Source organism: Nomascus leucogenys, chromosome 15 (genome assembly GCF_006542625.1).
Source record: "Nomascus leucogenys isolate Asia chromosome 15, Asia_NLE_v1, whole genome shotgun sequence".
NCBI lineage: Eukaryota > Metazoa > Chordata > Mammalia > Primates > Hylobatidae > Nomascus > Nomascus leucogenys.
In genome coordinates, this window is record NC_044395.1 from 40,049,136 (window position 1) to 40,073,281 (window position 24,146).

General features: G+C 42.4%; 1 protein-coding gene across 4 annotated transcripts in view; it reads right to left on the reverse strand.

Annotated features, from left to right (window-relative positions):
- Positions 1-24,146, reverse strand: part of AMOTL1 (angiomotin like 1) — a 142,330-nt gene that overhangs the window by 70,357 nt on the left and 47,827 nt on the right. For 3 of the 4 annotated variants that reach the window (XM_030794526.1, XM_030794524.1, XM_030794525.1), the window contains exons 2-3: positions 16,758-16,907; positions 11,638-12,562 (exon numbers count right to left, since the gene is read on the reverse strand). In XM_030794526.1, the coding sequence (XP_030650386.1) occupies positions 11,638-12,562; positions 16,758-16,907 (1,075 nt within the window). The remainder of the gene's footprint in view (positions 1-11,637; positions 12,563-16,757; positions 16,908-24,146) is intronic. The other variant, XM_030794528.1, reaches the window with a different exon arrangement.

The following is a 24,146-nucleotide window of genomic DNA, read 5'->3' on the forward strand; positions in this document are numbered from 1 at the left end:
ATGGACAAAGGACAGACACAACTCAAAATCATCCCTCTGCTTAATTGAGAAATGCATGTGATTGTTTCCCCTGCCCTACTGTTTCACTAAGCAAGACTAAGGCATAAGTGACAATTCTTTTACCCTCCTCTCACATGTAAATTGTGTATTCAGTTGAAAGCTAATCAGAGGCTCAAAATAATGCAACAGATTGTCTCTTATCTACCTGTAACATGGAAGCCCCCTCCCCCACTTCAAGTTGTCCTGCCCTTCTGGACCAAACCAATATGCATCTTATGTTCATTGGCTGTGTCATGGGTGCATTCTTAAGCTTGACAAAATAAACTTCCTGAGATCTGTCTCAGACACTTTTGGGTTCACAAATTGGAAACCTGAAGGGATTCTGAATGGTGGTTCCCCTGTCCTTTGACAAATCTCCTATGGGTGCTTGGTAGCAGCTTAAGATACCTTTATGGCTCGGATCAATAGGACAATTTGCTGAGGCCTGGCAAATTCCCCTCTGGAGAATCCCTGATCTCCCCAAATGTAATCGAGATCTAAAGTTTATTTTGCTGTACAGCTCCTTTTCTGGAGTTTTGCTTTCTTCCAACAAGGAAGGCAAGTTTTTCTGCATGATGGAGTGCAGGTAACTCCTTTCTGGAGTTTTGGCTTGCTTCCAACAGGGAGGGCAAGTTAGAGTTTTTTTCCTGTTTCTAGGATGGTAGAGAGCAGTCATTAGCCTGAGCCCCACTCCTAGGTAAGTAGCTGAATTGGGGTCTTGTCTTGGCTAAACTTAACAACCGGCTGGTCTTAATTTCTCCTTACCTTTAAAGTGCTCAGTAATTGTATAAATTGTGAGATTGTTTGTTTTGCGTAACTGTTTTGTTGTTGTTGTTGTTGCTTGTTTGTTTCTCCTGTTGTTTCCATCTGTTTCCTATTGGGTTTGACCAGCTCTATCTGACTTGATCAAATCCAAAGGAAAGTTTCAAATTATGGGGAACAAGGCCTCTGAATTGGCTAAATTCCCACAACTGGAAAAAAAAAAAATGGGAAAATGAAAATGACAGCCAGCAAAAGGTAAAAAAAAAAGAATTTTTTTTTTTCTCGGAGACGGAGTCTTGCTCTGTCGCCCACGCTGGAGTGCAGTGGCGTTAATCTTGGCTTACTGCAACCTCTACCTCTTGGGTTCAAGGGATTCTCCTGCCTCAGCCTCCCAAGTAGCTGGGACTACAGGCGTGCACCACCACGCCCGGCTAATTTTTTTGTATTTTTAGTAGAAACGGGGTTTCACCATGTTAGCCAGAGTGGTCTCGAACCCCTGACCTCAGACATTCCACCTGCCTCGGCCTCCCAAAGTGCTGGGATTACAGCACTTTCAGCAGGCCTGAAAGATTTTTGATTTTGACCACTTGAGGGGCTTTATTTACATAACAAGGGCACCTTTATTTACATAACAAGTCAAGCCAAACTGAAGTAGCAATGGCTGTTGCCACACGCTGCAGTTCAGTAGCTAAAGGTAGCTAAGGTTCTGCCCCAATTTTTTGTCACCATGATAGCCTGGGATTGGTTCCTAAATCAAGCTCCTTCTGTTTTGACATTTGTATTAGTTTTGAAATATCAGCAATTTGTTTTCGCTAAAATATGGTAATGAGACTTAAAAGTTTTTTTTTCTTAAGTAGCCCAATGGTTAGCAGTCAATTAAAAGCTAATATCCAAGATATGTGTGTGTATGCGTGTGTGTGTGTGTGTGTGTGTGTGTGTGTGTGTGTATCTTTTATTTATTTTTTCTCTCTTAGGATCGATCTTTTTTTTTGAGAAAAAGTTTTTTTCTCTTCTCAGTTGACTGAATTCTGTTTTCTCCATTCACTTCTGCTCTCTCTCCTTTCTCTTGCCACACTCTGCTGCATAAGGGACCTGAAATAGTTTCTATAGCCCAGGATTCCTTAAAGAAAACAAAGAAGGCACCAGACTCCCTTTTGGGGAGAAACCTCTGTTTTTCCTTATGGAACCCCAAGAGTGTAAACAGATAAGTTTGTCTCAGATCTTAAACTGCTTGCCTTAGTAGTGTATTACCTCATTTCTTTTTTTCTTTTTTTGGACTAAAATAGTTATTGTAGCAGAGATTACTCTGGGGTGTTTAAAGTAAGAAAGAGTGTAGTTTAGACACTTAGAGAAACGTCTTTGTTTGAAAAAATGTGCACTACGAAAGCGTCACATGGTCTAGCCCCATACTAGTTCTCTTTTTGGAGACCCAGGATTCAGCGTGGGCTCTGCCCGGAGTTCACAGATCCAGTTAAAAGACAGAGACTAAATTTAGAACTACCTATCTAAATAAAATTGGTTTCCTTATACAATTCTATCATAGATTTCTGTAATTTTATGTTTGACTTGGCATCCATTTTTAATCTCCCTGTAGCACCACCAGACTTTTTCTCTCTGTACCTTGAGATATAAATTTCACTATCTGATTTTTCATGAGTTGGTCCTTTAATATGCAAATTTAGGGCTATGTAGCTGACATCTGCCTGGAGTAATAAAACAGGTTATCAAGAAATTGGAAGTCTAAAATAGGAGTAAAAAAAGAGGTGTTATGAATCTATAAGATCTATTTCTATCTATGTGTCTAGTATATCCAGGTATTTGTGTCACGTATATGTTTCACTACTAAAAATACATAAAAGCTCTAATTAATTGGCTTAAAGGAAAAAGTGCTTAAATCAAACACTTTATCAGAAAAAAACAGACTTTGAGCCAAATGCTTTTTCAAGTTTATGTGACTTAAGTAAATTTTTAATAAATAAGCTAGTTTTAAAAGTATTCGTGAAATGTAATTACAAATGGCTTCAGAATTGTCAACATACATTATTGTTTAGATTCATTGGTAAAGTGGCTTAATATTTATCTCTGCTAGATGTAAAAATTTGGCATGAGGGCTATAAAGTTATGAATGGTTAGCCTCTGGTATCATCACACACTGCTAATGGATGATAGAAGAAAAGCAAGAAGCACCAACCTTGGATTGCCCTTCCTCTTTGGGGACCATGAGCTAAGAATCACAGTCCCTGTCTCTACAGCCTGTGTGAGGAATCACGGCATGATCCGGCACCACAGAATGCAATGCCATGCACAACCAGAGCATGGTTCTGGACTGATGTCGGTGCATGTCAGTACATGCTCTCAGACACAGATTCTCATTCCTTCTAGTCCTACACTGTCCAGACAGTGGCCACTAGCCACTAGGCTATTGGGTACTTGAAATGTGGCTAGTCTGAACTGAGATGTGCTCTAAGGGTAAAACAGACATCAGAACTTGAAGACTTAGGGCCAGGCGCAGTGGCTCATGCCTGTAATCCCAACACTTTGGGAGGCCGAGGTGGGTGGATCATTTGAGGTCAGGAGTTCGAGACCAGCCTGGCCAACATGGTAAAACCCTATCTCTACTAAAAATACAAAAATTAGCCAGGCGTGGTGGCACACACCTGTAGTCCCAGCTACTTGGGAGGCTGAGGCAGGAGAATCACTTGAACCCAGGAGGTGGAGGTTGCAGTGAGCTGAGATCGAGCCACTGCACTCCAGCCTGGGCAACAAAGTGAGACTCCATCTCAAAAAGGAAAAAAAAAAAAGAATTTAGAGACTTGGTAGAAAAGGAAAATACCTCACTGAGAGTTTTTAATATTGATTACCTGTTAAAATGACAATATTTTGGATATAATGGGTTAACTAAATTTTTTTTAATGTTTCTAAATGAGTTAACTAAACTATGCTTTAAAATTAATTTCATTTGTCTCTTTCAAACTTCTTAAGATGTCACTGCTAGAAAATGTTTAATGAGATATGTGGCGCATGTTACATTTCTATTGAACAGTGAGTGCTGCTCTAGACCATTGTGCATGTACCCTAGAAGGCCTGGTTCTGGAGAGCCAGTTCCAGATTTCAGTGAGCATCAGAGCAACTCATGCAACAGACTAGCTCTTCCCACTCTGTGGTCCCCAGATCCTCAAGCGTGAATGGTGATCAGCAAGCCACACTCAATATATTAAACTCTATGTTCCTCTATAATTAGGCTATCAGGCTAATATGTAATAAAAAATGGCTTGTTTGACAAAAATTTTGCAAAACATGACAGGAAAAGAAAAAAATCAATGGGTAAACAGACAAAGGATGTAGTGAAGTAATTCATAAAGAGAAAATGCAGGGGGCTAAATACACATTTTCCTATGCAAAATTAATAGAGAAATTAAAATCAAAAAATTTCTCAGTTTATCAATATTAACAAATTTCTCAAGATATAATACATATTAGGCTTTTGCCTTTGTAAAAAATAATGCAGAGAAAAAAGACTGGAAGGAACTATTACAAAAGGAAAAAAAGACCGGAAGGAGCTATTACTGCAAGTGATGGGACTATGGATTTTTCTTCTACTCTTGATACTTTATTGTTCTTTACACATTTTCTACAATGAACATGTATGACTACTTAAAAAAATCTTATTATCTAAATAATACCTGTACATTATAGAAAAATTAGAAAACATGGATAAACCAAAAAATCAGCATTGTTATTTTAATATTCAGAAAAAATGTAAACAAAATGAAATTTAAAATGAGGTTAAATAATATAGGGCTTCTTGGCTGTGAAGAGGTTCAAATTTGAATTCTGTTGACTCAATAAAAATACCTCTTATTTATATAGAGCTTTGCAACTTACAGTATTTTCTTATAATTTTCTAGTTCTTGAAGCAACATAGTGAACAGAGGGTTTAACAATGGTATCTCTGGATAATAAGACTGAGGCAATTTCTATTTTCTTTCTTTTGGGGGGCGGAATGGGAGTTATCTGTATTTCTAAATTTTGTGCAATGACTATGTTTTATGTATCAAACGAAGAAAATCAGTTATTATGGCAAAAACCGCAATTACTTTTGCACCAACCTAATAGTTTTAGGGAAAAAAATCAGCTGTAACATTTCACAGGTAAGGAAACTGAGGCTCTGAGAACTTAATGTAATTTGCTACTGGAAGGAAGAGCCAGAACCTAAACCCCCTGAAATTTTTTTCCAAACTCATGGAACTCCCCACCTGGACCCCTTTGGTCATGTAGACACCTTAAATCTCATAACTGTTCAAATGAAGACTCTACTCTTGGGTAAACTAAGATCGAAATCACTGCTATCCAGGGTGGCTACAGATAACCCTCCTGTTTAGAGAAGTCACTCATTTAATACATTACAGCTGGAATTGTTAGGTTTCCTGAGAAAGTAACCTGAACTTGATCCTAGCTTCTTGAAATACCCATGCTGCAGAGCCGTTTGTCAGGACACACAGGGCATTTTATTTCGTTCATCCAGCCATAATTCGGCCTAAATACCGGAGAAACTCCTGAGTTCCCATGCTGGTATTCAAAACACATGTTTAGCTGGTGGAATTTAAATAAGGCTCCATGGCCTCATTTTCGTTAAGGGCAATGAATCATTTTTAATTCAACAGCCATGGGTCTGGCTTACCTTTTCATCCCACAAAGCAATTCATTTTCATGATTGCATAAACTGCAAATCATAATTCTCCATTTTGGAAACATATACTTACTCCCAAAATTCTCCTCCCTCCTCCAGCCATGTCCAACACAAAGTAAGACAGGACCACCAAACCTTCTTTCTTGCAATATGGCACATTCCAAACACAGAGCCTACTAGGAGTAAGGCCCATGATTTAGCAAATATCTTCATGCTTGTTCTTGTTTAGACTGGACTCGCTACACTGCTGGGCTGACAGAGTTCCCTGAGGATAGGCGTTATCTTTAATTTGCCAAATATACTCTTGGGCTGCCCCCACTTTAGTTGTCCCTCCTCCCTGCACTGTCAGTGGGCATGTACCCAGAGAATGTCAGTGCCTCTGACTCTATCCTCAATGAAAACAAATCAGGTTTTCTGGGGGAAAATGCATAATGCATTTCTTTAAAGGAAAATAGTGATTCGGGGAATAGGTCATACCACAGGTTCCCTCACTTAATGTATGATACTGCAAGCCCCCTGCCCTGATGAGAAAGAAGGTAGTAGTGATGGCTGTCCTGGGACAAGGCAAGAAGTCTGCTCTATGATAGGAAATCCACAGCTCCTCTGGCTTTGACATCATCTTATATTTTCATCAACCTAGGATAGGAGGGCTGGGCCAAACACTACCGTGTCATGCTTTTATAAAATATCTATCTACATACCAAAAAATCAAATTAATGTACTCATAGATGAACAAAATATTAATAAACAGTTACCACTCTTCTCTCCACTTCCCAGAAGCTAGTAAATCAAATCCCCTATGCTGAACAGACAAGATTGAGCCAAGATAAAGGCCAAAAAGGCAATGCACAGGCTGAGAGAGTGGAAACAGAGCCTTAAGTGTTCTTTTCATTGACAGGAGTCGTTCTTAGTCTTTTTCCAAACTGATACTGCCTAAAACATACAAATTAGTCTTAAATTAGTATTTATCATCTTCCATAATGGAAACATTCTAATAAAAATGTCTGAAGAAAACCCACAACCCTCCCCCTAGGAATGAAAGCACCTTCAAATGAAAGCAAACCAAAAGACAGACAAAAGCCCACACCCAGAGCTGTCAGCCCCATTAAGTCTGGTCTGTGACAGTCTTCCCAGGTATCTGAAGAAAAAGAGGTATCCAGATAGCTTTCCTCCTAGAGTCTAGAATACTTCACCAGAATTCTGGTACTGTTGAAAAAAACAGAAGGTGGGCAGAGCACAGGCTGGACATCACATGTGATATATTCTATAAATCTGATTAGAAATTCACCAGATTTAGTGACCCCAGGTGAAAGCTTAAATCTGTGGCTCCACTGCAAAGTACAGTGGCCAAGTATTTACACTCGTGGGAGATGCAGTGTGCAGCAAAGCTTTCCAGGTTTGCACCTGGCTCCTGCACTTCTAAGCTGCTGGCTGTGATGAAGTTAGTTAACCTCCCTCTCTAAGACTAAGTTTTTATTGTATGTAAAACTTGTGATATTAATAGTACCCATCCTTTAGAGTTGTAAAGATTAAGGAAGATAAGTAACCCACACAAAGTGCCTGGCACACAGTAAGCATTCAGTGAAGGTTTCATCCTCCTGTTGTGACTACCACCACCACAACCACTCCATTCTCACCCGCTAAGGGTGAAGACGGAGTTCTAGAAAATGGACAAGCAGAGCAAGTGCTAGAAAAAACAGATTTTAGATTATGCTGAGTCCATTATGATATATAAGTCTTATGAACAAGAAACACAAAAAGCCTATTTTTGAGATCAACTAAGTCTAAATAGCAAAACATACTCCCCTCCCCACAAAATTAACCTAGCCAGTTATAACAAATTCAAATAGGAAGTTAAGACTATTTGCAGGCAGGGTGCAGTGGCTCACACCTGTAATCTTAACACTTTGGGAGGCCAAGGTGAGTAGATTGCTTGAGCCCAGGAGTTCAGGACCAGCCTTGCCAACATGGTGAAACCCCAACTCTACCAAAAAAGAATTACAAAAATAGTTGGGCACAGTGGCACATGCCTGTAATCGCAGCTACTGGGGAGACTACGATGGGAGGATCACTTGAGCTTGGGAGGTAGAGGTTGCAGTGAGCTGTGACTGCACTGCTGCACTCCAGCCTGAGCGACAGGCATCTCAAGACAACAACAACAACAAAACACTATTTGCCTATTAAATTAGCAAAGATTTTGCAATTACAATGATGTAATAACTAACGTTGGTCAAAGTGCAGTAAAACAGGCACTGTAATATTTTTACAAAGTTTTCTGGCATCAGAAGCTTTTAAATGTTTATTATAATTTACCCAATAATTTCATTTCTAAATAATGATTCTTAAGAAAGCCAAAACATACATAATTTGATATGCATGATGATGTTCGCTCTATCATGGAGAAAATGGTGTAAATGGTATACTTTATGAAATATTATACAGCAATAAAAATGTTGGTTTTGAAAAAATAAAGGATTGTGGAAAAAAGCTTGTGATACAATGCTATCTTTCAAAAGCTAGGATACTAAACAATATATCATTATAATGTGAAAAAATTAATTTGTACAGGAAAAATGTTAGTGGGTGTATTAGGAAAGTAGGATATTGTAAGTAATTTTTTTAGCATCTCTAGTTCCCAAATTTTTTGAAATATGGATTTCTTTGGAGAACAAATATGCATGTTGACTAATATACTCCAAACTGCTTTGATAAAAATCAGATCATCCCTTGGTATTCATTCATGCATTCATTTCCATTAACAGTGCAGACTGCATAAGCCAAGTCACCACTTCTAGAAGTGGTCTGTTTCCACAAAGAGTCAGAATTAATATCCAAATGCTTGCCTTTGCTTTGGGGGTTGGGAGTGGTCACAATTCTCCACAGTAACAACCTGTTTAATTCCCATCTTGTCCTCATTCTTATCCATTTACACTTTCAGGCTGAGGAAAAAGTATAGTGGAACAAGAGGAAAACCAGAGCCTTCATCCCTAGCCAGCACATGTTCCCTGCAGGCCCCTGCTGCCTTAGCACTCCCATCCCCACCAGCCACAGTAGCTCACCCACATCGGCCAAGGTGGGTCAAGTCAACGAGGTCAAGGCCTCATCTCCCAGAGGGTTCCCATAAAAGGAGCCTAAAGGGCCTTATAATCACCTACCAGACATCTCCATCTTTAGGGCATCAGAGCAGGTGAGAGAATTTGTAAGCTATGGTGAGTCAAGAGTGATCACAAAAAATTCAAATTCTTATTCTTCTCATAAGTTCTATCGCTTGTTTCTTTGGAGCTTTCTACCTCTAGGCAAAAAGGAGTGAAGTCTCAACAATGTAATGGGTTGGACCAAACTACTGAATATTCATTACACACTGAGCCCACGTTTGCAGCACCAGCCAGGGAGATGGACTCCATGATCTCCATCAGAGGCGTCTCTTTCTAGTCCAAGAGTCTATGTGGTTGTACGTATGTACACAGTGGCCTGCAGTTTCCTAAACCATCACGATCAGTGACAAACAGATAACCCTTTAAGCACAAGATAATGTGTCAGTGAAATGAAAGGGGCCCTACTTGTCTTCTGGGTTACAGGCAAGTTGAACATGACACACTGCTGAGTTTCAGGTCCAGTCCTTGGAGTTCAGGCCATGTTAAATGTGTCTGAAGCAGGGCTGGTGTGGATGCAACATTGTTTACCCAGTCAGCCAAGGGCTGCACCGCTGGAGCCATGCTGGCTAGCCATGGCCCTGTTCACAAAGGGGCCTTGTGGCTCTGGGGCCCAGCCTCAATGGCCTGTCTGTTACGTCTCCTGAGACATTTGATGCGTCATATTAACGAGCTGCCAAGCCTGGCAGTCAGCTCAAATCTCTCACACATTTCTTCTTCTTTCTAACGTCATAACTTTGAGACAAATGACCTCCAAAAGTGTTCCCCTCCTCCCCTGACCATTTCTCCCACCTCACGTCACACCTATTACCAAATGACAAAAGGCAAAGTGATCCACTGTATGCATTGCATGGTATGTATACATTACTTTACAAATAGTAAAGCAAAGAAGAGGAAGGGGATTTCATTTCAGGATAGTTTCCCCTCTATCAAGCTCTAGAGGCTGAGTTAAATTATCGGGGGAAAAGGGTGAAATATAATAAGCCAAACTCTAGTATGATGGTGGAATAACATCATGGCTTATTTTAAACAACTGTGGTAAATCACTGTGATGCAAATACCAGGGATTTGATCAAGGAGCTATAAAGGGGGAAGAAGAGCCTCCTGGATCCCATCTTGGATTCCTGGGAGGAGTCGGGTTATGCCCACTTAGGGAGAATGCGTTCTCCTGCCTGGCCAAGATCTCACAGTTGGTTATGCTGCCTCCGAGCTGGCATTCTCAGCCTAATGTGGGGAAATGTGTCAGCGCTGGGAAGCCAGTGGCAGATCAGGCCACTCTCCCTCTGCCAACTTCCAGCCTCTCCTTTTTCAGAAGATGTACAGCCAAGGTATGTCCTGCACATAGCCACTGCGGTCGCTTGGGGAAACCCTGGCTTGTTCAATTTAGAAACAGATAAATAAAGCCCTTCATGAAAATGACATATGCAATAATAGGCAGTGGCCACATGTCTTTTCTGTTCACGTTCCCTGCGCCTTCTTTAATGTCAGCAACATCTAAACATTTCTGACTCCCAAAGTGTGATCTTCAGACCCAATTTCTCTCCTGAGAGCTTGATTCGTAATTCCCTTATTTCCATCTTCCCTATTCCAGAATTTCTGTATCTAACCAATCCCTAAACCCTGTCAATTCTACTTCCCTACCTCTTTTAGCATATAATGTTCCTCTATTCTCCCTGCCCAAGCTTTGGCCACCCTCACCAATTCTGATCTGGACTACTGAAAGCAACCCTGGAGCTCCTTGTGGCATCGGTCTCCCTTTCCTCTAATTCATGCACTGCCACCAAAATCAGCTGTTAGACATCCACATACCATCCCTACCTAAGAACACCACTTTTCCCGGTTGCTTATGGATAAATTCTAAACTCCTTGATATGACACCCAGAGACCGTCATCATCAACTTCCCTGTCCAAATATACCTCAACCAAACGGGTCCCAACTTCCCTGTCCAAACATATCTCCTGTCACTTCTTACCACACCCTTGCCCACCAGTGCTCTGCATTATTGCCACTCATTCCAGACAAAAATCCTCATGACCTCTTTGTCTGAAGACACAGCACTCCCTCACACAGCACATACTGCTACTTCATCTTTACCCTACAACTCTGATTTATCCTTCAAGTTCCAACTCAAATGTCACCTCCTCTGGGAAGCTCTCTCCAGCCCCTCCAGTTGTGAGTTATACTATCCTCACTGTCATCCTAGCATTCTCGGCCCATTTCTCTCCTAGAACAGCACATTGAATGGCAATGATCTGTTCAGATGCTGGTTTCTTCCAAGACAATGCTATAGGGTCCTGAAGGGCAGGGACCCCATCTCTGAACCAGGAACAGGGCTGCAGAGAACAGTATACACTCAGTAGGTGCTGCTGAATCCATCAATCAACTGGAAGAATACAAGTGAAGGCTGTAGGAAGAATTAGGGCAAGGGAGTGAATAGATTTTGGCGGTCAGGATACTTGAGTGTAGCCCCCAGCTGCCTCAGAGTTGTGTCTATGAAATTCATTAATCTCTCCAGGCTTTAGTTTCTCATCTGTTGAGTGAGGGATGGGACTATGTGATTTCTACAGTCCCTTTAACTCCTCCATTCCAGCATTCAGACTACATTTTCCTTTAAAACCTACAATGAAAAAAGACTATAAAACCCTCTGGTAATAATATGTTCCAGGAGTTTGGACGGTCTCCACAAAGCCATTGGAAAACTGCTACTTTGCCAGGCCACTAGGCAGAGCTCCCATGGACAGCTAACAAGTGAGGTCCCTCCCCTAAACTCATAAATCCCCAACTGCCTGCTGCTATGTTTGGAGAAAATCCCCCAGTTGCCCTCTACTCTATTTCACCCTATATATTCTGGCCACAAAGTGGTTTATTAAATATCATGCACAAGGAAAAAAGCCTGATGACAAAAACCTAATCTGCTCTGAAAAGAATAAATGCTAATAACACGACTATTGAATTTTGAAAAGCCACACGAGACCTCTACAGTTGATAATCACCTCGTTACCCCATACTCAGGGGGTGGCTGGTACCGCAGGACAGCCACGTCTGTTCTCACAGGCTGAGGAGCAGGGTAGGGCTTGACCACCTCGTGGAGCATCCCGGGGTGCTGGTCACCATAGAAAAGTCCGTGCTCCTGGGTCTTGCTGACTGGGGACATCATTTGTTTGGTCTTGAAGGGGTACTCAGGCGGAGGACCCCGAGGGTCCAGCACTTTACCTGCAGGCTGGGCAGGGGAGTGCCCCCCTCCCGCTTTGAAGCCCTTTCCATTCCCTGAGCCGGGAAGGTGTTGCTTGGCCCCATTCCTCTCCAGGGACAGCTGCATGATTCTCTCGCTGAGCGAGCGGACGTGGCCCTGCTTCAGTTCCTTCAGCGCCTCATCCTTATGCGCCTGTCCACTGTTGGCACGGTTCACAGTGGGCCTCCCCTCAGTTCGGGACTTCTGACTGGTGCCCCCTGCCATGTAGTAACCATGGCCCACCGCCCCCTGCTGCTGTTGCTGCTGCTGCTGCTGCCCCCTGAAGAACTGCGACTGTGCTTTGGCCTCCTCATAAGTGGGAAGTTCCTCGTTGTTCTGCTGAGGCTGCGTGGACCGGACCTGTTTCTCCATCACCGTATTGTCCACCTGGTGTTCTTGACCCTGCGGTTCTTGGCGTGCTGACTGGTAGACCATTTGTGGGTCTTCTTGAGTGAGGTTTTCCGTGGAAGAAAAGTTGTTTGTAGGATGGGCTGGTCCTGCACTCCCTGTGGCCTGGTGCTGAATGGCCAGCAAGTTCATGTTCTCGGTTGGGGTGCCATACCGCAGTTGTTCCTGGATCAGCCGCTGCAATACTGTTCCAGCTGCCGCATCCTCGGAACCTCTCATTTCCACCTCTGAGATCCTCAGGAAGTTTGGGGAGTGGAAGTTACAAAGAGGATCTTCAACTAAAAGATAAACATAGGAAAACATATATCAGGCAGTTCCACAGGAGATATATGTCTGTGACTATGTGGTACATAATTAACATTCTAACTACAGCAACATTTAAAAATAAGATTTCAAATGCATCATCACCTCCATTTACCTGGCAATGTCTCATGGAATTTTCTCCTCCAATTCAAAGTGAGTCTACTATTCCGCACTCCCTCTCCTCTGCTTCCTCTTAAACATTGTTCCATCCTTCAACCCCTCCCTTTTCTCTAATCTCCCCACTGGCCCTCTCTCTTCATCACATAAATATACCCAAGTCTTTCCCATTTAAAAAAAAATACAAGGGAAAACCAAAATCAAACCAAAAGAAACCACCTTTTCTTGGCCCTCCCATATACCCCTAACTACCACTCTGTATCTCACTTTTCCTTCTCTGGTAGTTGTCTTTGCTAAGTACCCTACACTTGCTGTCTCCCCTTCCCAAATGCTTCATCCACTAACCTCCCCACTGCTCTGACCAGTAAGTAAATCCAATGAGAATTTTCCAGCCCTCATATTACACACCTAACTTTTCTGAAGCATTTGTCATGGTTGGTTACCCTCTTCCTGCAATGCTCTCCTAAATCGGCCTCCAGGTCACCCCTCCTCTTGGTCCTGGCTCCTGCCTCTCTCTATGCACCATCTCTGGCTCCCTTCTCTCCACCTGTCCCTTAAATTCTGGTGTTTCCCACAGCTCTGTCCTGAGTGCTCTTCCACCTTTATGCATCTCTCAGTGACACCACACCTACCCCTCGTCATCAACTACTGACTCATGACCCATACATCTACAACTGCCAGACGATGGCCCTGAGTCCTTCTAACTCAACATGTCTTCCTCACCCTAAATGCTTACCCACCCATCCCAACCCCTGTATTCTCTGCCTCATCTACTTTCTGACAAGCCAGAAAACTGAAGGTTTTCCAAAATTCCTTCCTCTCCCTTAACCCCAACATCCAGACAGCCACTGCCTGTCAATTCAACCTTCTCAACATCTCTGCCAACCCTCTTTCTTATTCCTGTGCCAATCTCCAAGTTCATCATTAATAACTTCAATACAAGCACAAGAACTACTTTAAATATGTATATGATTTGCCACGTATTGTACTAAATTCTCTCCATGTGTTATTTCATTCATTCCACATATAACACTAAGAGATAGATAGCAATTCCCTCAACTTACAGATGAGGAGAGAGGTTCACAGAAGGTAAATCACTGAGGCCACCAGGCAGGAAAAGGCAGAACCGGGATATGACACCAAATCTGTGTTCATTCCGCATTACAGCTCTCAGCATCACATACCCAGGTCATTCCAACAGCCTCCTTATCTATTTCCCTGACACTCATCTTATTCCCACTTCCAAACCCACCACTCTGACCCCAGTCTATCTGGCACACTACCTTGAAAGATTGTTCCAATAGAGAAATCTAATCGTGTCACTCCTCTGCACCAAAATTCCTCAATAATCAATTACAGGATGAAACTGACATTCTGTCATATGGTGTAGCAGGTACTACCTACCTATCCAACAACATTTCATGCTGCTCCCATCTCCCACTGGCAATCCTTTGGAGTTTAAGCTCCAGCAATACTTATGTACATATAGTTTCCAAGACATGCTAGCTCTCTCCAGCCTCTAGATCTTTGCTTGCCTTCCCTCTGCCTAGAAAAATGCATCTCACCATGTCTCTTGGGAAAATTATTGGACAAGTGATAGCTCCAAAACGACCTTCCGAGTAAAACCTTTCCTGTTGCAGCCCTGCAAGCCTGAGCCTTTTTCTCCAATGTCCCCACTCCATTTGTATATATCTCCATTGCAGCAATTCTCACAGTAGATGGCAATTATTTACTTATACAAGACTCTAAACTCCTTAAAGACAAAGATCATGTCTTCTCATCTGGGTCTCCTCAAAACAAAACCCAATGCCTGGATGTCATAGGCGCTCAGATATTTAACCAATAAAAGAATACCTACATGAGCTCCATGAAATAAAAAATTTAGCCCATTTCACAACAGGACTATTAAGTAGTGCATTAAGGATATTATTATAGCATTATGAAAGTAGAAATTCTACCACTAACCACTGGCATGACCTTAAACAAATCGCTTTCCCTCCCTGAGCCTCAATATCCTCCTCTGTAAACCGAGAGAGCTGAACTAGATCATATCTAGGCAGCCTTCACTCCTACAAATTCATGTAATGATGGCTCTATGTTTTATGTGTACATACGGCACATCATTTTCCCAAAACAGTCTTTCTTCCCCAAGTTCATCTTTTCTTCCTATAAATGGCATTCTCAAATATGAGTCATCCAGATAGAAGTGTCATATTTACTTTTGACCTTTTTATCCTTTGCTGTCCACATTTAATCAACTGCCAAGCTCGTTTTTCTCAGTCTACAGTGAAATGAGAAAAAAACAAAGGTGGTGTGATATGCTTATATACAAGATATATACATATATACGTACATTAATACATCTATATGTGTATGTAAATAGATATATGCCATTAGAAGGTTCATAACTGCCCTTTTTGGGGCAAGGACTGTCAAGGATCACATCCCTCCTACTTTATTGGTATTAAAATATGAAAAAAGGTGACAGCAGATGACATTGTTACTGTCCTTGCAATAGCAAAATATTGTAACTCCGTGACGGCCCCCTAATTTTCATTAAGAAATTTCACATTTTTAACAGTTACAAATCACAACCAAGCCCTAGTTTCTACACCAACAAGCTCCTCCATCCAATCCCTCATTCCATGCCCTCAGCCACTCTCCGGGTTCCAACTCTCCTTACTAGCCATTTAGACATCCTGAATGGCCAGCCTCTCAGTATCTCTTGCCCCTGGCTCCTTCTCCTTTCAATCCATATTGTATTATGACCTGTCTTCCTCTGCCAGATTCAAGCTCCAGGGAGCAGAGAGTTCTGTCTGTTATATTTATGTGTTGCCTCCCCAGTGCCTTGAACCCTGCCCTGATACATAAAAGGCGTTCAGGAAATGATTGTTGAGGAAATGAAGGGAGTTTACACACTGGTTCCTGAAGCTCAACTTTGATCATAAGGCTCTCCCTGTCACCCTTACTCCCAAAATCTCACCTCTGTGGCTTCTCTGAACCTTTCTCCTCTGAAAAACGGAGAAACTTTCATATCTGCCTCATAGGAATGTATGTGAAATAAACTGAAATTTATCCCTTACCGTCAAACCATAACTGAGATATAAACCCAAAGTTCAACAGCAAAAAAATTTTAAACAATAAAAACAAACTATTAAAACTCTACACAAGATGAATTGCCAAATATTTGTAATAAACCATTAACTACCCAAGGAAAGACAGACCAGTGTGGGTTAGACTGGTCTGCTCTTTCACTCTACCATATTTACTGAAAACGTGTTATAGTTCAGGCATTGGGACAGGTGCTGGGGTTACGAGAGTAAAGAGGACACAGTCTTCCCCTCAGGGTAACTGACCTGAAAGACTTAATGGAACAAGTATTTTAAAATAAAATGAATACAACTTCAAATCAAAATATATTTCCAAAGGAAAATGATGTATTTGGATGAATAATAAAGGAATAGATCTCAACAAGCATGAAAACTATTGAATTCCCCTTTCACTGACGTAAGAGAGATGAGTTATAAGCACATTTAGCAAGAACCATGACATCCTTCCCTAAAGTGGTTTAAAGATTCCCTCACAGTTTAACCAGTCTCAAAAGCCCTCAAAAAGGATAGGAAGTTTTTACAAAGGAGACAGCTCCTTCCTTGCTATGGTTCTGAATTACTTCTTTTAACTTCTAAATTATTTGCAAAAAGAGATAAAAACGAAAGCAGAGAAGGAAAAAAGAAATGAGATTCTGAGAAAGGGGAGAAAAAAGTATTTAGGAATCAGAGAAAAACTGAAAATAAGTGGTATAATTCTGAAGTTCCTACATGTTTAGGTATGATGTTCTCAGAGAGAGTCACATATTAGAGTAAAGCAGTCTATTAACACCATAGCAAAACATGATTAAAAATAAGGCATCTATGAACAGACAATCAATAATCCAATATGATGATTTAAAAAACAAGGTTAGAGAATAAACATCTGAATTATGCGAAAGAGCTAAAGATGAGAAACGTAAGATCGTTTTGCTTTTCCAACACAAGTGCCAGTAAAAGGACTTACCAACTTTTTCCCTGATGCTACTGGTTGCCTCCACCGTCAAAGCAGATGTTTCATGCCTCCCAGAATAGAGCTGAAAGTCTGGGGAAAAGTAGGTGGAGTCTTCTAGAACCTGGACAGGACTACTGGGGCTATAACAAGCAGGAGGGGACCCTGGGGGAAAGAAAGCGAAGTGAATATGAGTGCCAATCAAGTCCTCCTTCCTTCCTGCATGACTCACAAGAACACACCAGGCATTCTCCCACAGCGTTTCAACTTGGCAGAGGGAGCTCTGTCTTTTTGATTCATAAAATTCCAAAGTTACTATTCAGAATTATCACAAGTCCAGCCACCCACCAAAATGACCCGTGAGGTCAACATAACAGTCCTCAAGACACACTGAGTGAAGGCACGGATGCTCTAATGTTCTCACACAACCCGGTTCCAAGGGTTGCAGCAGCACCAGCGAAAATCAAGTCCTCTGCGAGACTGAATGTGTCACAAAGTTCTGAATGATCAAGGTTGGGGACAGAAAGGAGGGAAGCGGGGAGGCCACTGAAGGAAAGCAAAATGGGAAGAGCAGCTGTCTTTCAAAATACATAAAAGATACAGAGAGGAGTGGTCATTCTGCCATACCATGTGTTAGCAAGAGAATGTGCTCTCTGCCCTCTCAAAGACTTCTGGAGTCTCATGTTACAGCGTGGAGCTGGGGCTATGGGGTCTGGTTTTCTGCCAAGCACTGGCCTTGCAGCTCCAGTTTATCTGCTTCACACACAAACTGGAGTGTGCTTCCTGTTCCAATTTAACGTGACACTGTGTTCAGTCCTTCAGTCACTGAACATGAGATAGTACTACAGTAACACTGATACCGCACACACAACATCCGTGGGAACATTCAGCAGGATGGGCCCAGGCTGTTTTCCCTCTCTGCACTGATTCCTCTGCATGGACACCAAGTTTAAGGCTCTTTTCAGCTAAAGTAACTTATTTTACTCTGGGGAAAGAATCATAGTACTTTTTCAAAAATTAACATCCTTGCCCAAAAGAAAATTCCATTAAAAGAAAAATCCTGTTTTTCAGCAATGGTTTCCAACTGGTAATTTGAAATTTCTCACTAGGTTTGTTATCTACCCATTTCCCACAAGGCCATAGCTAGTAGTAAGTGGCTAATTATTGATACCAAACGACCATAAGATGGGAATGTCCTCATTGCCTTCCTGAGTTTCTTTGCCTCAACATATGAAACAGTATTTGCTTGTGTTCTCACGTGTATTACAGGCACATTTTGGACTACAAAGAAAAGGAATTCTGACAAGAATTTTTTTCTTATAAATTTAAAATAATGTCGTTGTAATGCCCACTTTAAAGATGAACATAAACCGAGTATGGATGATACTATACGAAGATCAGTCTAAAACTACAGTTCCAATGCATGACAGTATCTGTCAGCCTTCTCCTTTTAAGCCAACCTGCAAAGACTAACCTGAAAAGAAACTCAGCCCCTTTCCGGGCATCATCCGCTACATCTATTAAATCTAGAAGTCTAGGGCTAAAATTAGGAATCATGGATGACCTGGATGCAAAGGCAAGTCCTAATCTGGCTTCCTCTTTCAGGAAGGTGGAAAACAGTGGAAAATGAAAAAGGTACAAGGTGCAATTCTGGCTGCACATTAAAATCACCCAAGAAACTTTTAAAATCTCTGTACCCAGGAACCACCCAGATCTATTCAATCAGAAGCTCTAAGGATAGGGCCTAGGCACCCGTATTTTATACAGCTCTTCCAACAATTCCAATGTGAAGTGAAACTGGGGAAGCTCTAAGCAAGAGGGAGAACAACAACAAAAAAAACCAAACCCCAAAACACCTTTCTGTGCCTTCATCCCCATCCCTCCTACCAAATCAGAGTAAGAGAGGAGTTGAGAGCCCATATGCTTCAATCAAAGAAAATGTGATGTTTTCTTAAAATAGACACTGAGTCAGGAATGCCATGTGCCAGCACATTACAACTTCGGTGATTCTATCTAGTCACATGACTAAGAATGTTAAATGAAAACAGAGCAAGCTGATAATAAAACTGAGGTCCAACTAAAATATATATATGTGTATATATATATGAATATGTATATAAAGAAGAGTGTAGGGGTGTGTGTGTGTGTGTGTGTGTGTGCTTTCAATGTGGAGCTCAGTATGGATCCCAGCACTAAGCCATTCACTGTCACTACAATGTCGGTATGAGTTAGTTTTCCACACTTTATCTCATGGCCTGCCAACTAAGAGTGGGTTTAAGAACCCCAAACCACAGGCCGGGCGCAGTGGCTCACGCTTGTAATCCCAGCACTTTGGGAGGCCGAGGCGGGCGGATCACGAGGTCAGGAGATCGAGACCACAGTGAAACCCCGTCTCTACTAAAAATACAAAAAATTAGCCGGGCGTGGTGGCGGGCGCCTGTAGTCCCAGCTACTCGGAGAGGCTGAGGCAGGAGAATGGCATGAACCCGGGAGGCGGAGCTTGCAGTGAGCCGAGATTGCACCACTGCACTCCAGCCTGTGCGATAGAGCGAGACTCCGTCTCAAAAAAAAAAAAAAACTCCAAACCACAGAAGACTACAAAGAGGGCAATCCTTAAAGCAGGGCCGGAGCACAGAGGACACCAAAGATATGCCTTCGCCCTTCACCATTGTTTCCTCAATGTTATGAAAGAACTAAAGCATTTCACATACCCCCACACACACCTGAATTCACACTGAAGGACAGGATGCCTAACTATTAAGACATGTCAAAGATCACTTAGGACTTCTTCACACACACCCAGGGTCCGCACGTCCACTGAGTTACACTCCCACTGCTGCCGACCACTCCTCAGTGCTGAAGAAAGGCTGGAGAGCAGAGCAGATGACAACAGATCCGGCAGACGGACATGCCCAGGTACCATCCACTCGTCTAAAGCTAAGAGACAACCGGCTGAGCTATCCCAGCACTGACACAGCCTGAAGGAGTCACTTTATTTATTTATTTATTATACTTTAAGTTCTAGGGTACATGTGCACAAAGTGTAGGTTTGTTACATAGGTATACATGTGCCATGTTGGTGTGCTGTACCCATTAACTCTTCATTTACATTAGGTATATCTCCTAATGCTATCCCTTTCCCAGTCCCCTACCCCACAACAGGCCCTGGTGTGTGATGTTCCCCATCCTGTGTCCAAGTGTTCTCATTGTTCAATTCCCACCTACGAGTGGGAACATGTGGTGTTTGGTTTTTTGTCCTTGTGATAGTTTGCTCAGAATAATGGTTTCTAGCTTCATCCATATCCCTACAAAGGACATGAACTCATCCTTTTTTATGGCTGCATAGTATTCCATGGTGTATATGTGCCACATTTTCTTAATCCAGTCTATCACTGATGGACTTCTACTAGGAGTCACTTTAACTGCTAGCTTTCTCACTTGAAAGACAAGGAAACATGACAATAATGTGAGTCACAGAGTTTACCCCAGATTCCGGGGCCACACAACAAAAATCTAACAGAGGTCGCAGTTCCATTCTACATGTACCTAATCCTTCGCTGCCTATTTTAGTTCACTGTCTTCACTGGGAACTCCTGCAACACAAATTGAGTCTATTTTCTTAGGCAAAATGCAGGGCGCATGATCTAAGCGACAAGGTCAAGGATATCTGAAATGAGGAATTGGAAAGAAACCTATGGCATGAGAGGGACTGCTGTTTTCTATGTCAAAAGTTCATGACCAGGAGCGAGAGCTGGGAGAAACCACAGAAGCCTCCCAGATACCATTACCACCCAGAAAGCCCCTGCAGAGCCTGGCTCGGTCCCGGGGGCTGAGCAACTGTGCCAGTTTTTAGGGGTGCCCACAGCCTGCCAAGGACCCCACTGGCTTTACAGTGTGTTCTGTGTACAGTGTAGCTGCCTGTAGGGTCTTCATAAAGACCATTCCCATACAAGCACTTCTGGACTTTGTAGGTAACTTTTAGATATTTCTTTCAAACCAGAACCTTATCTAAGAATCACCACTCACAGCTTTAGTATGCATAGGGAAAGTGGCAAAAGCAATGGAAAACAAGCTAAGGTCTGAGTAAAGGAGTCAGCTCTCTGGGGAGTCTCCCACTGGGGAGGAGAAAGTACAGCGCCTAGGGCCCTTAACCTGAAGAAAACCTAAAGATCTGCTTTTGCTGCACTCCACAAAGGATGAAATTCTAACATTCTAGTTTAAGGGTACAACATTTCTGCCTTATATTGCCTATGATCCATTTCATCAAGAATGGCTCCTTTTCCTTAACAAAATCTGCACGTCATTTGTCAACATGAAAACTCCTTTGCTTCTCTCTCTCTGAGCGTGACTGCTTTTTTGGCTTGCTTTTCTGAAGCACTGAAAACTTCCTTCCCATATGGTTTTATGCATTACTTTCTTTGTAACAGAGGCCTTTAGGTAATGTGACTCTGAGCAAGACTGTTTTCCCTACTCAAGAGTGGCAATAACAACTGCTTCATTGTTGAAGGGAAAAAAAATGAATTAAGGTGAATGAAGTGAGTTGTCTGGGGGAGGCAAGAGGAGAAACAGAAACCGTGGTGAGCCACTCCTCTGCTTCACCTGCCACTGGAACTACTAATTCCCAAGGGTCAGTTCCTAAATCTGTCCACAGGCCAATAATACAACAGGCTCAAAGTCTCCATGAGGTTTAAACCCTGGAGGACGTGAAACTGTCACTCCACTATCATACAATACACACAACTGGGAAATCACTTGTCCTTAAATTCCACTTCTGGCATGCCACTCCCTTACACATAATGATTTGGGCTATAACTTCAGGGTGGAAATTTTGTGGTTTTCAAGGCTGTCTCTAAACAGGGCCCCCCTTTAGCTGTGCATAGTCCTGCTGGTCCCCTCAGCATCCCAGCATCCTGTGAACATGTCATCCTCATTCTCCAAATGCCATCTTCTGGCTTCACATGCACCCCTAACTACCCTAAAGTTCATCCTAGTAAATGCACCTCTTCAGTTTACCTCCTCTAGAACGCTTCTCAACACCACCCCCCATGCCCTGACTGGTCTCCCTTCCCTCAACTGTCACCACACTTATGATCTGAGGCACACAAAACTTGTGGTACTTAAATTTCACCTGCCTAGTATTTTGCAGTAGTCATTTAATAGGCTGGTGTTAGGGCCCTGGTGAAGTCATTAGCCCTTTGAAGACAGGCAGTGTACCGTGTACTTGCTAATTTCTGCAAGCATGTAGCATGTAAGACATATGCTTCTTACTATGTGCTGACTGATGGCAAGAACATGGCGGTATTCTCTGGAATGGTCTCAGTACCAAGTAAGAGTTAAAGAAAAGTCAAAGATCCCTCCAAAGCCAGTCTCTACGAGAATTCCAGATAAATCCTTGTACCTTTCGGCTCCGTAAGATGAGGGGGCCCTTACTCTCCCCTATGCAGCAAATACTAGTGCTTTCAACTCTACAGGCCAGCGACCCAATCCTCAGAGACCACTAACTGCAAAACAACTCCCAGGTGTTATGTCACCAACGGGCAAAGCTTTCCGCCAGCTACATGTAATCTGAAACCTCCTAATGATTTAAAAACAATTTCACTGTCTAGATTACAATAACCTCCTATAACTTTATAACAGAGATTTTAACCACAGCAACAAACAATTCTGTGGCTTCTATCTTACCTTTCAAAGAGCTAAGGAATTTGCTGAGTGTGCCAGTGGCCTCAAAGTTATATGTAAGCCATCAAGCCTTCTGATTCTGGCAGAACTTGAGGTTTTTCTAGGGAGCTGAATACTCCGCTCAAGGAGAAGGATACCCTGGAAACAATGTTTTCAAAAGGGCTGGAGAACCTATGACCAGTACCTGAAAAATAAGGGCCAGCCTGTTTAGGAGTCCTCATGTGAAACCAAGCCAGCTCATCTGGATTAGCTGATTCACAATCTTAAGGGCAGCACTGACAGGCGGAAGTGCCTCCTCCAAACCCTGCATGCACCCCACGTTTTTAAAAAGGAAACAGTGCCGGGCACGGTGGCTCACGCTTGTAATCCCAGCACTTCGGGAGGCCGAGGAGGGTGGATTACTTGAGGTCAGGAGTTCGAGACCAGCCTGGCCAACATGGTGAAACCCCGTCTCTACTAAAAATACAAAAATTAGCCAGGCATGGTGGCGGGCGCCTGTAGTCTCAGCTACTCGGGAGGCTGAGGCAGGAGAATCGCTTGAACCCAGGAGGCAAAGGTTGCAGTGAGCCAAGATTGTGCCACTGCACTCCAGCCTGGGTGACAGAGCTAGACTCTGTCTCAGAAAATAAAAATACAAAAATAAATAGAAAGGAAACAGTAAGCTCCACCACTAAACTAAAAGCACTCCCTGGAATATGCTTTCTCACTCTCTTTTCCCCCAACCAACCATTACCTGAAACCCAAGGTTTGGAGTTAGGGGTTGAGGGCTGGGGTTTACAAGATTCCCAACCCCTACATGGCAGGTCTTTTGAACGGGCATCAAACTTGAATTCTAAACCCTGGACCAATCCATATGTTCCAGAAAACAAGTGAAATCAAGACCCCGACACCTATTTAACTTAGAGTCTCTCACTGAAAGTGGAATGTGTGTTGAATAACTTTAAATTTGTCTGAAGTTTAACTTTGCAATGCTTACTTAAAAATATATTTCGGATATTATCAATATAAACCAAAATGCAGGGCACATGCTTAGTCTTTAAAGTAACAATTGAGTCCAAGAGATCACTGTGAGTGGAGCTATAAATAGCAAGAAATGAGTAAGACTGTCCTTGGCCCTTAGGATTTTACGATTTGGTTCCAGAGACCAACATGCACACAACTACCCATTTTGATTTCAAAGTATGTTAAAGGAACATACTGCTTTGGAGTTCCATGAGTAATCATTACTACCTGTTGACTGATGGAAGGGACATAGAGCTTCAGTGACAAGGAGAAAGAGATATGTGGGCTGAAATTGAACAGGAGGGAAAATGAGGAGGATGTTAATCCGCTGTGGGGTGCCGAGAAGGTGGTAGTGAGGGAAGATCAGCCCAACATGGGAAAAACAAAAGCATAGGACTGGGTTATGAAAGTGTTGTCTCTTTAAGGAATAGAGAGTTCAGCGTAGCTTGGTTATGGGTAAGGAGAAGGATGAAGCTATACCTGTAGACCCAGAGTATTTACTGGCAGGAGGAGGGGGTTAAAAGCATTAGTACATTATTTTCCTAACATGTTAGAGCTGGAAAATAAACTACAGATTAGGTAGTTCAACTTCCAGCTATTACCTACCATATTCCCTTCCTGATAGTCACCTAAGTAAATCCTTTCAGTGTTAGGGAACACTGAACTCACTGTCTAAGTCTAGGGGCAGGTTCTATCTACCATCCATTACAGAAGCCAAAAGGT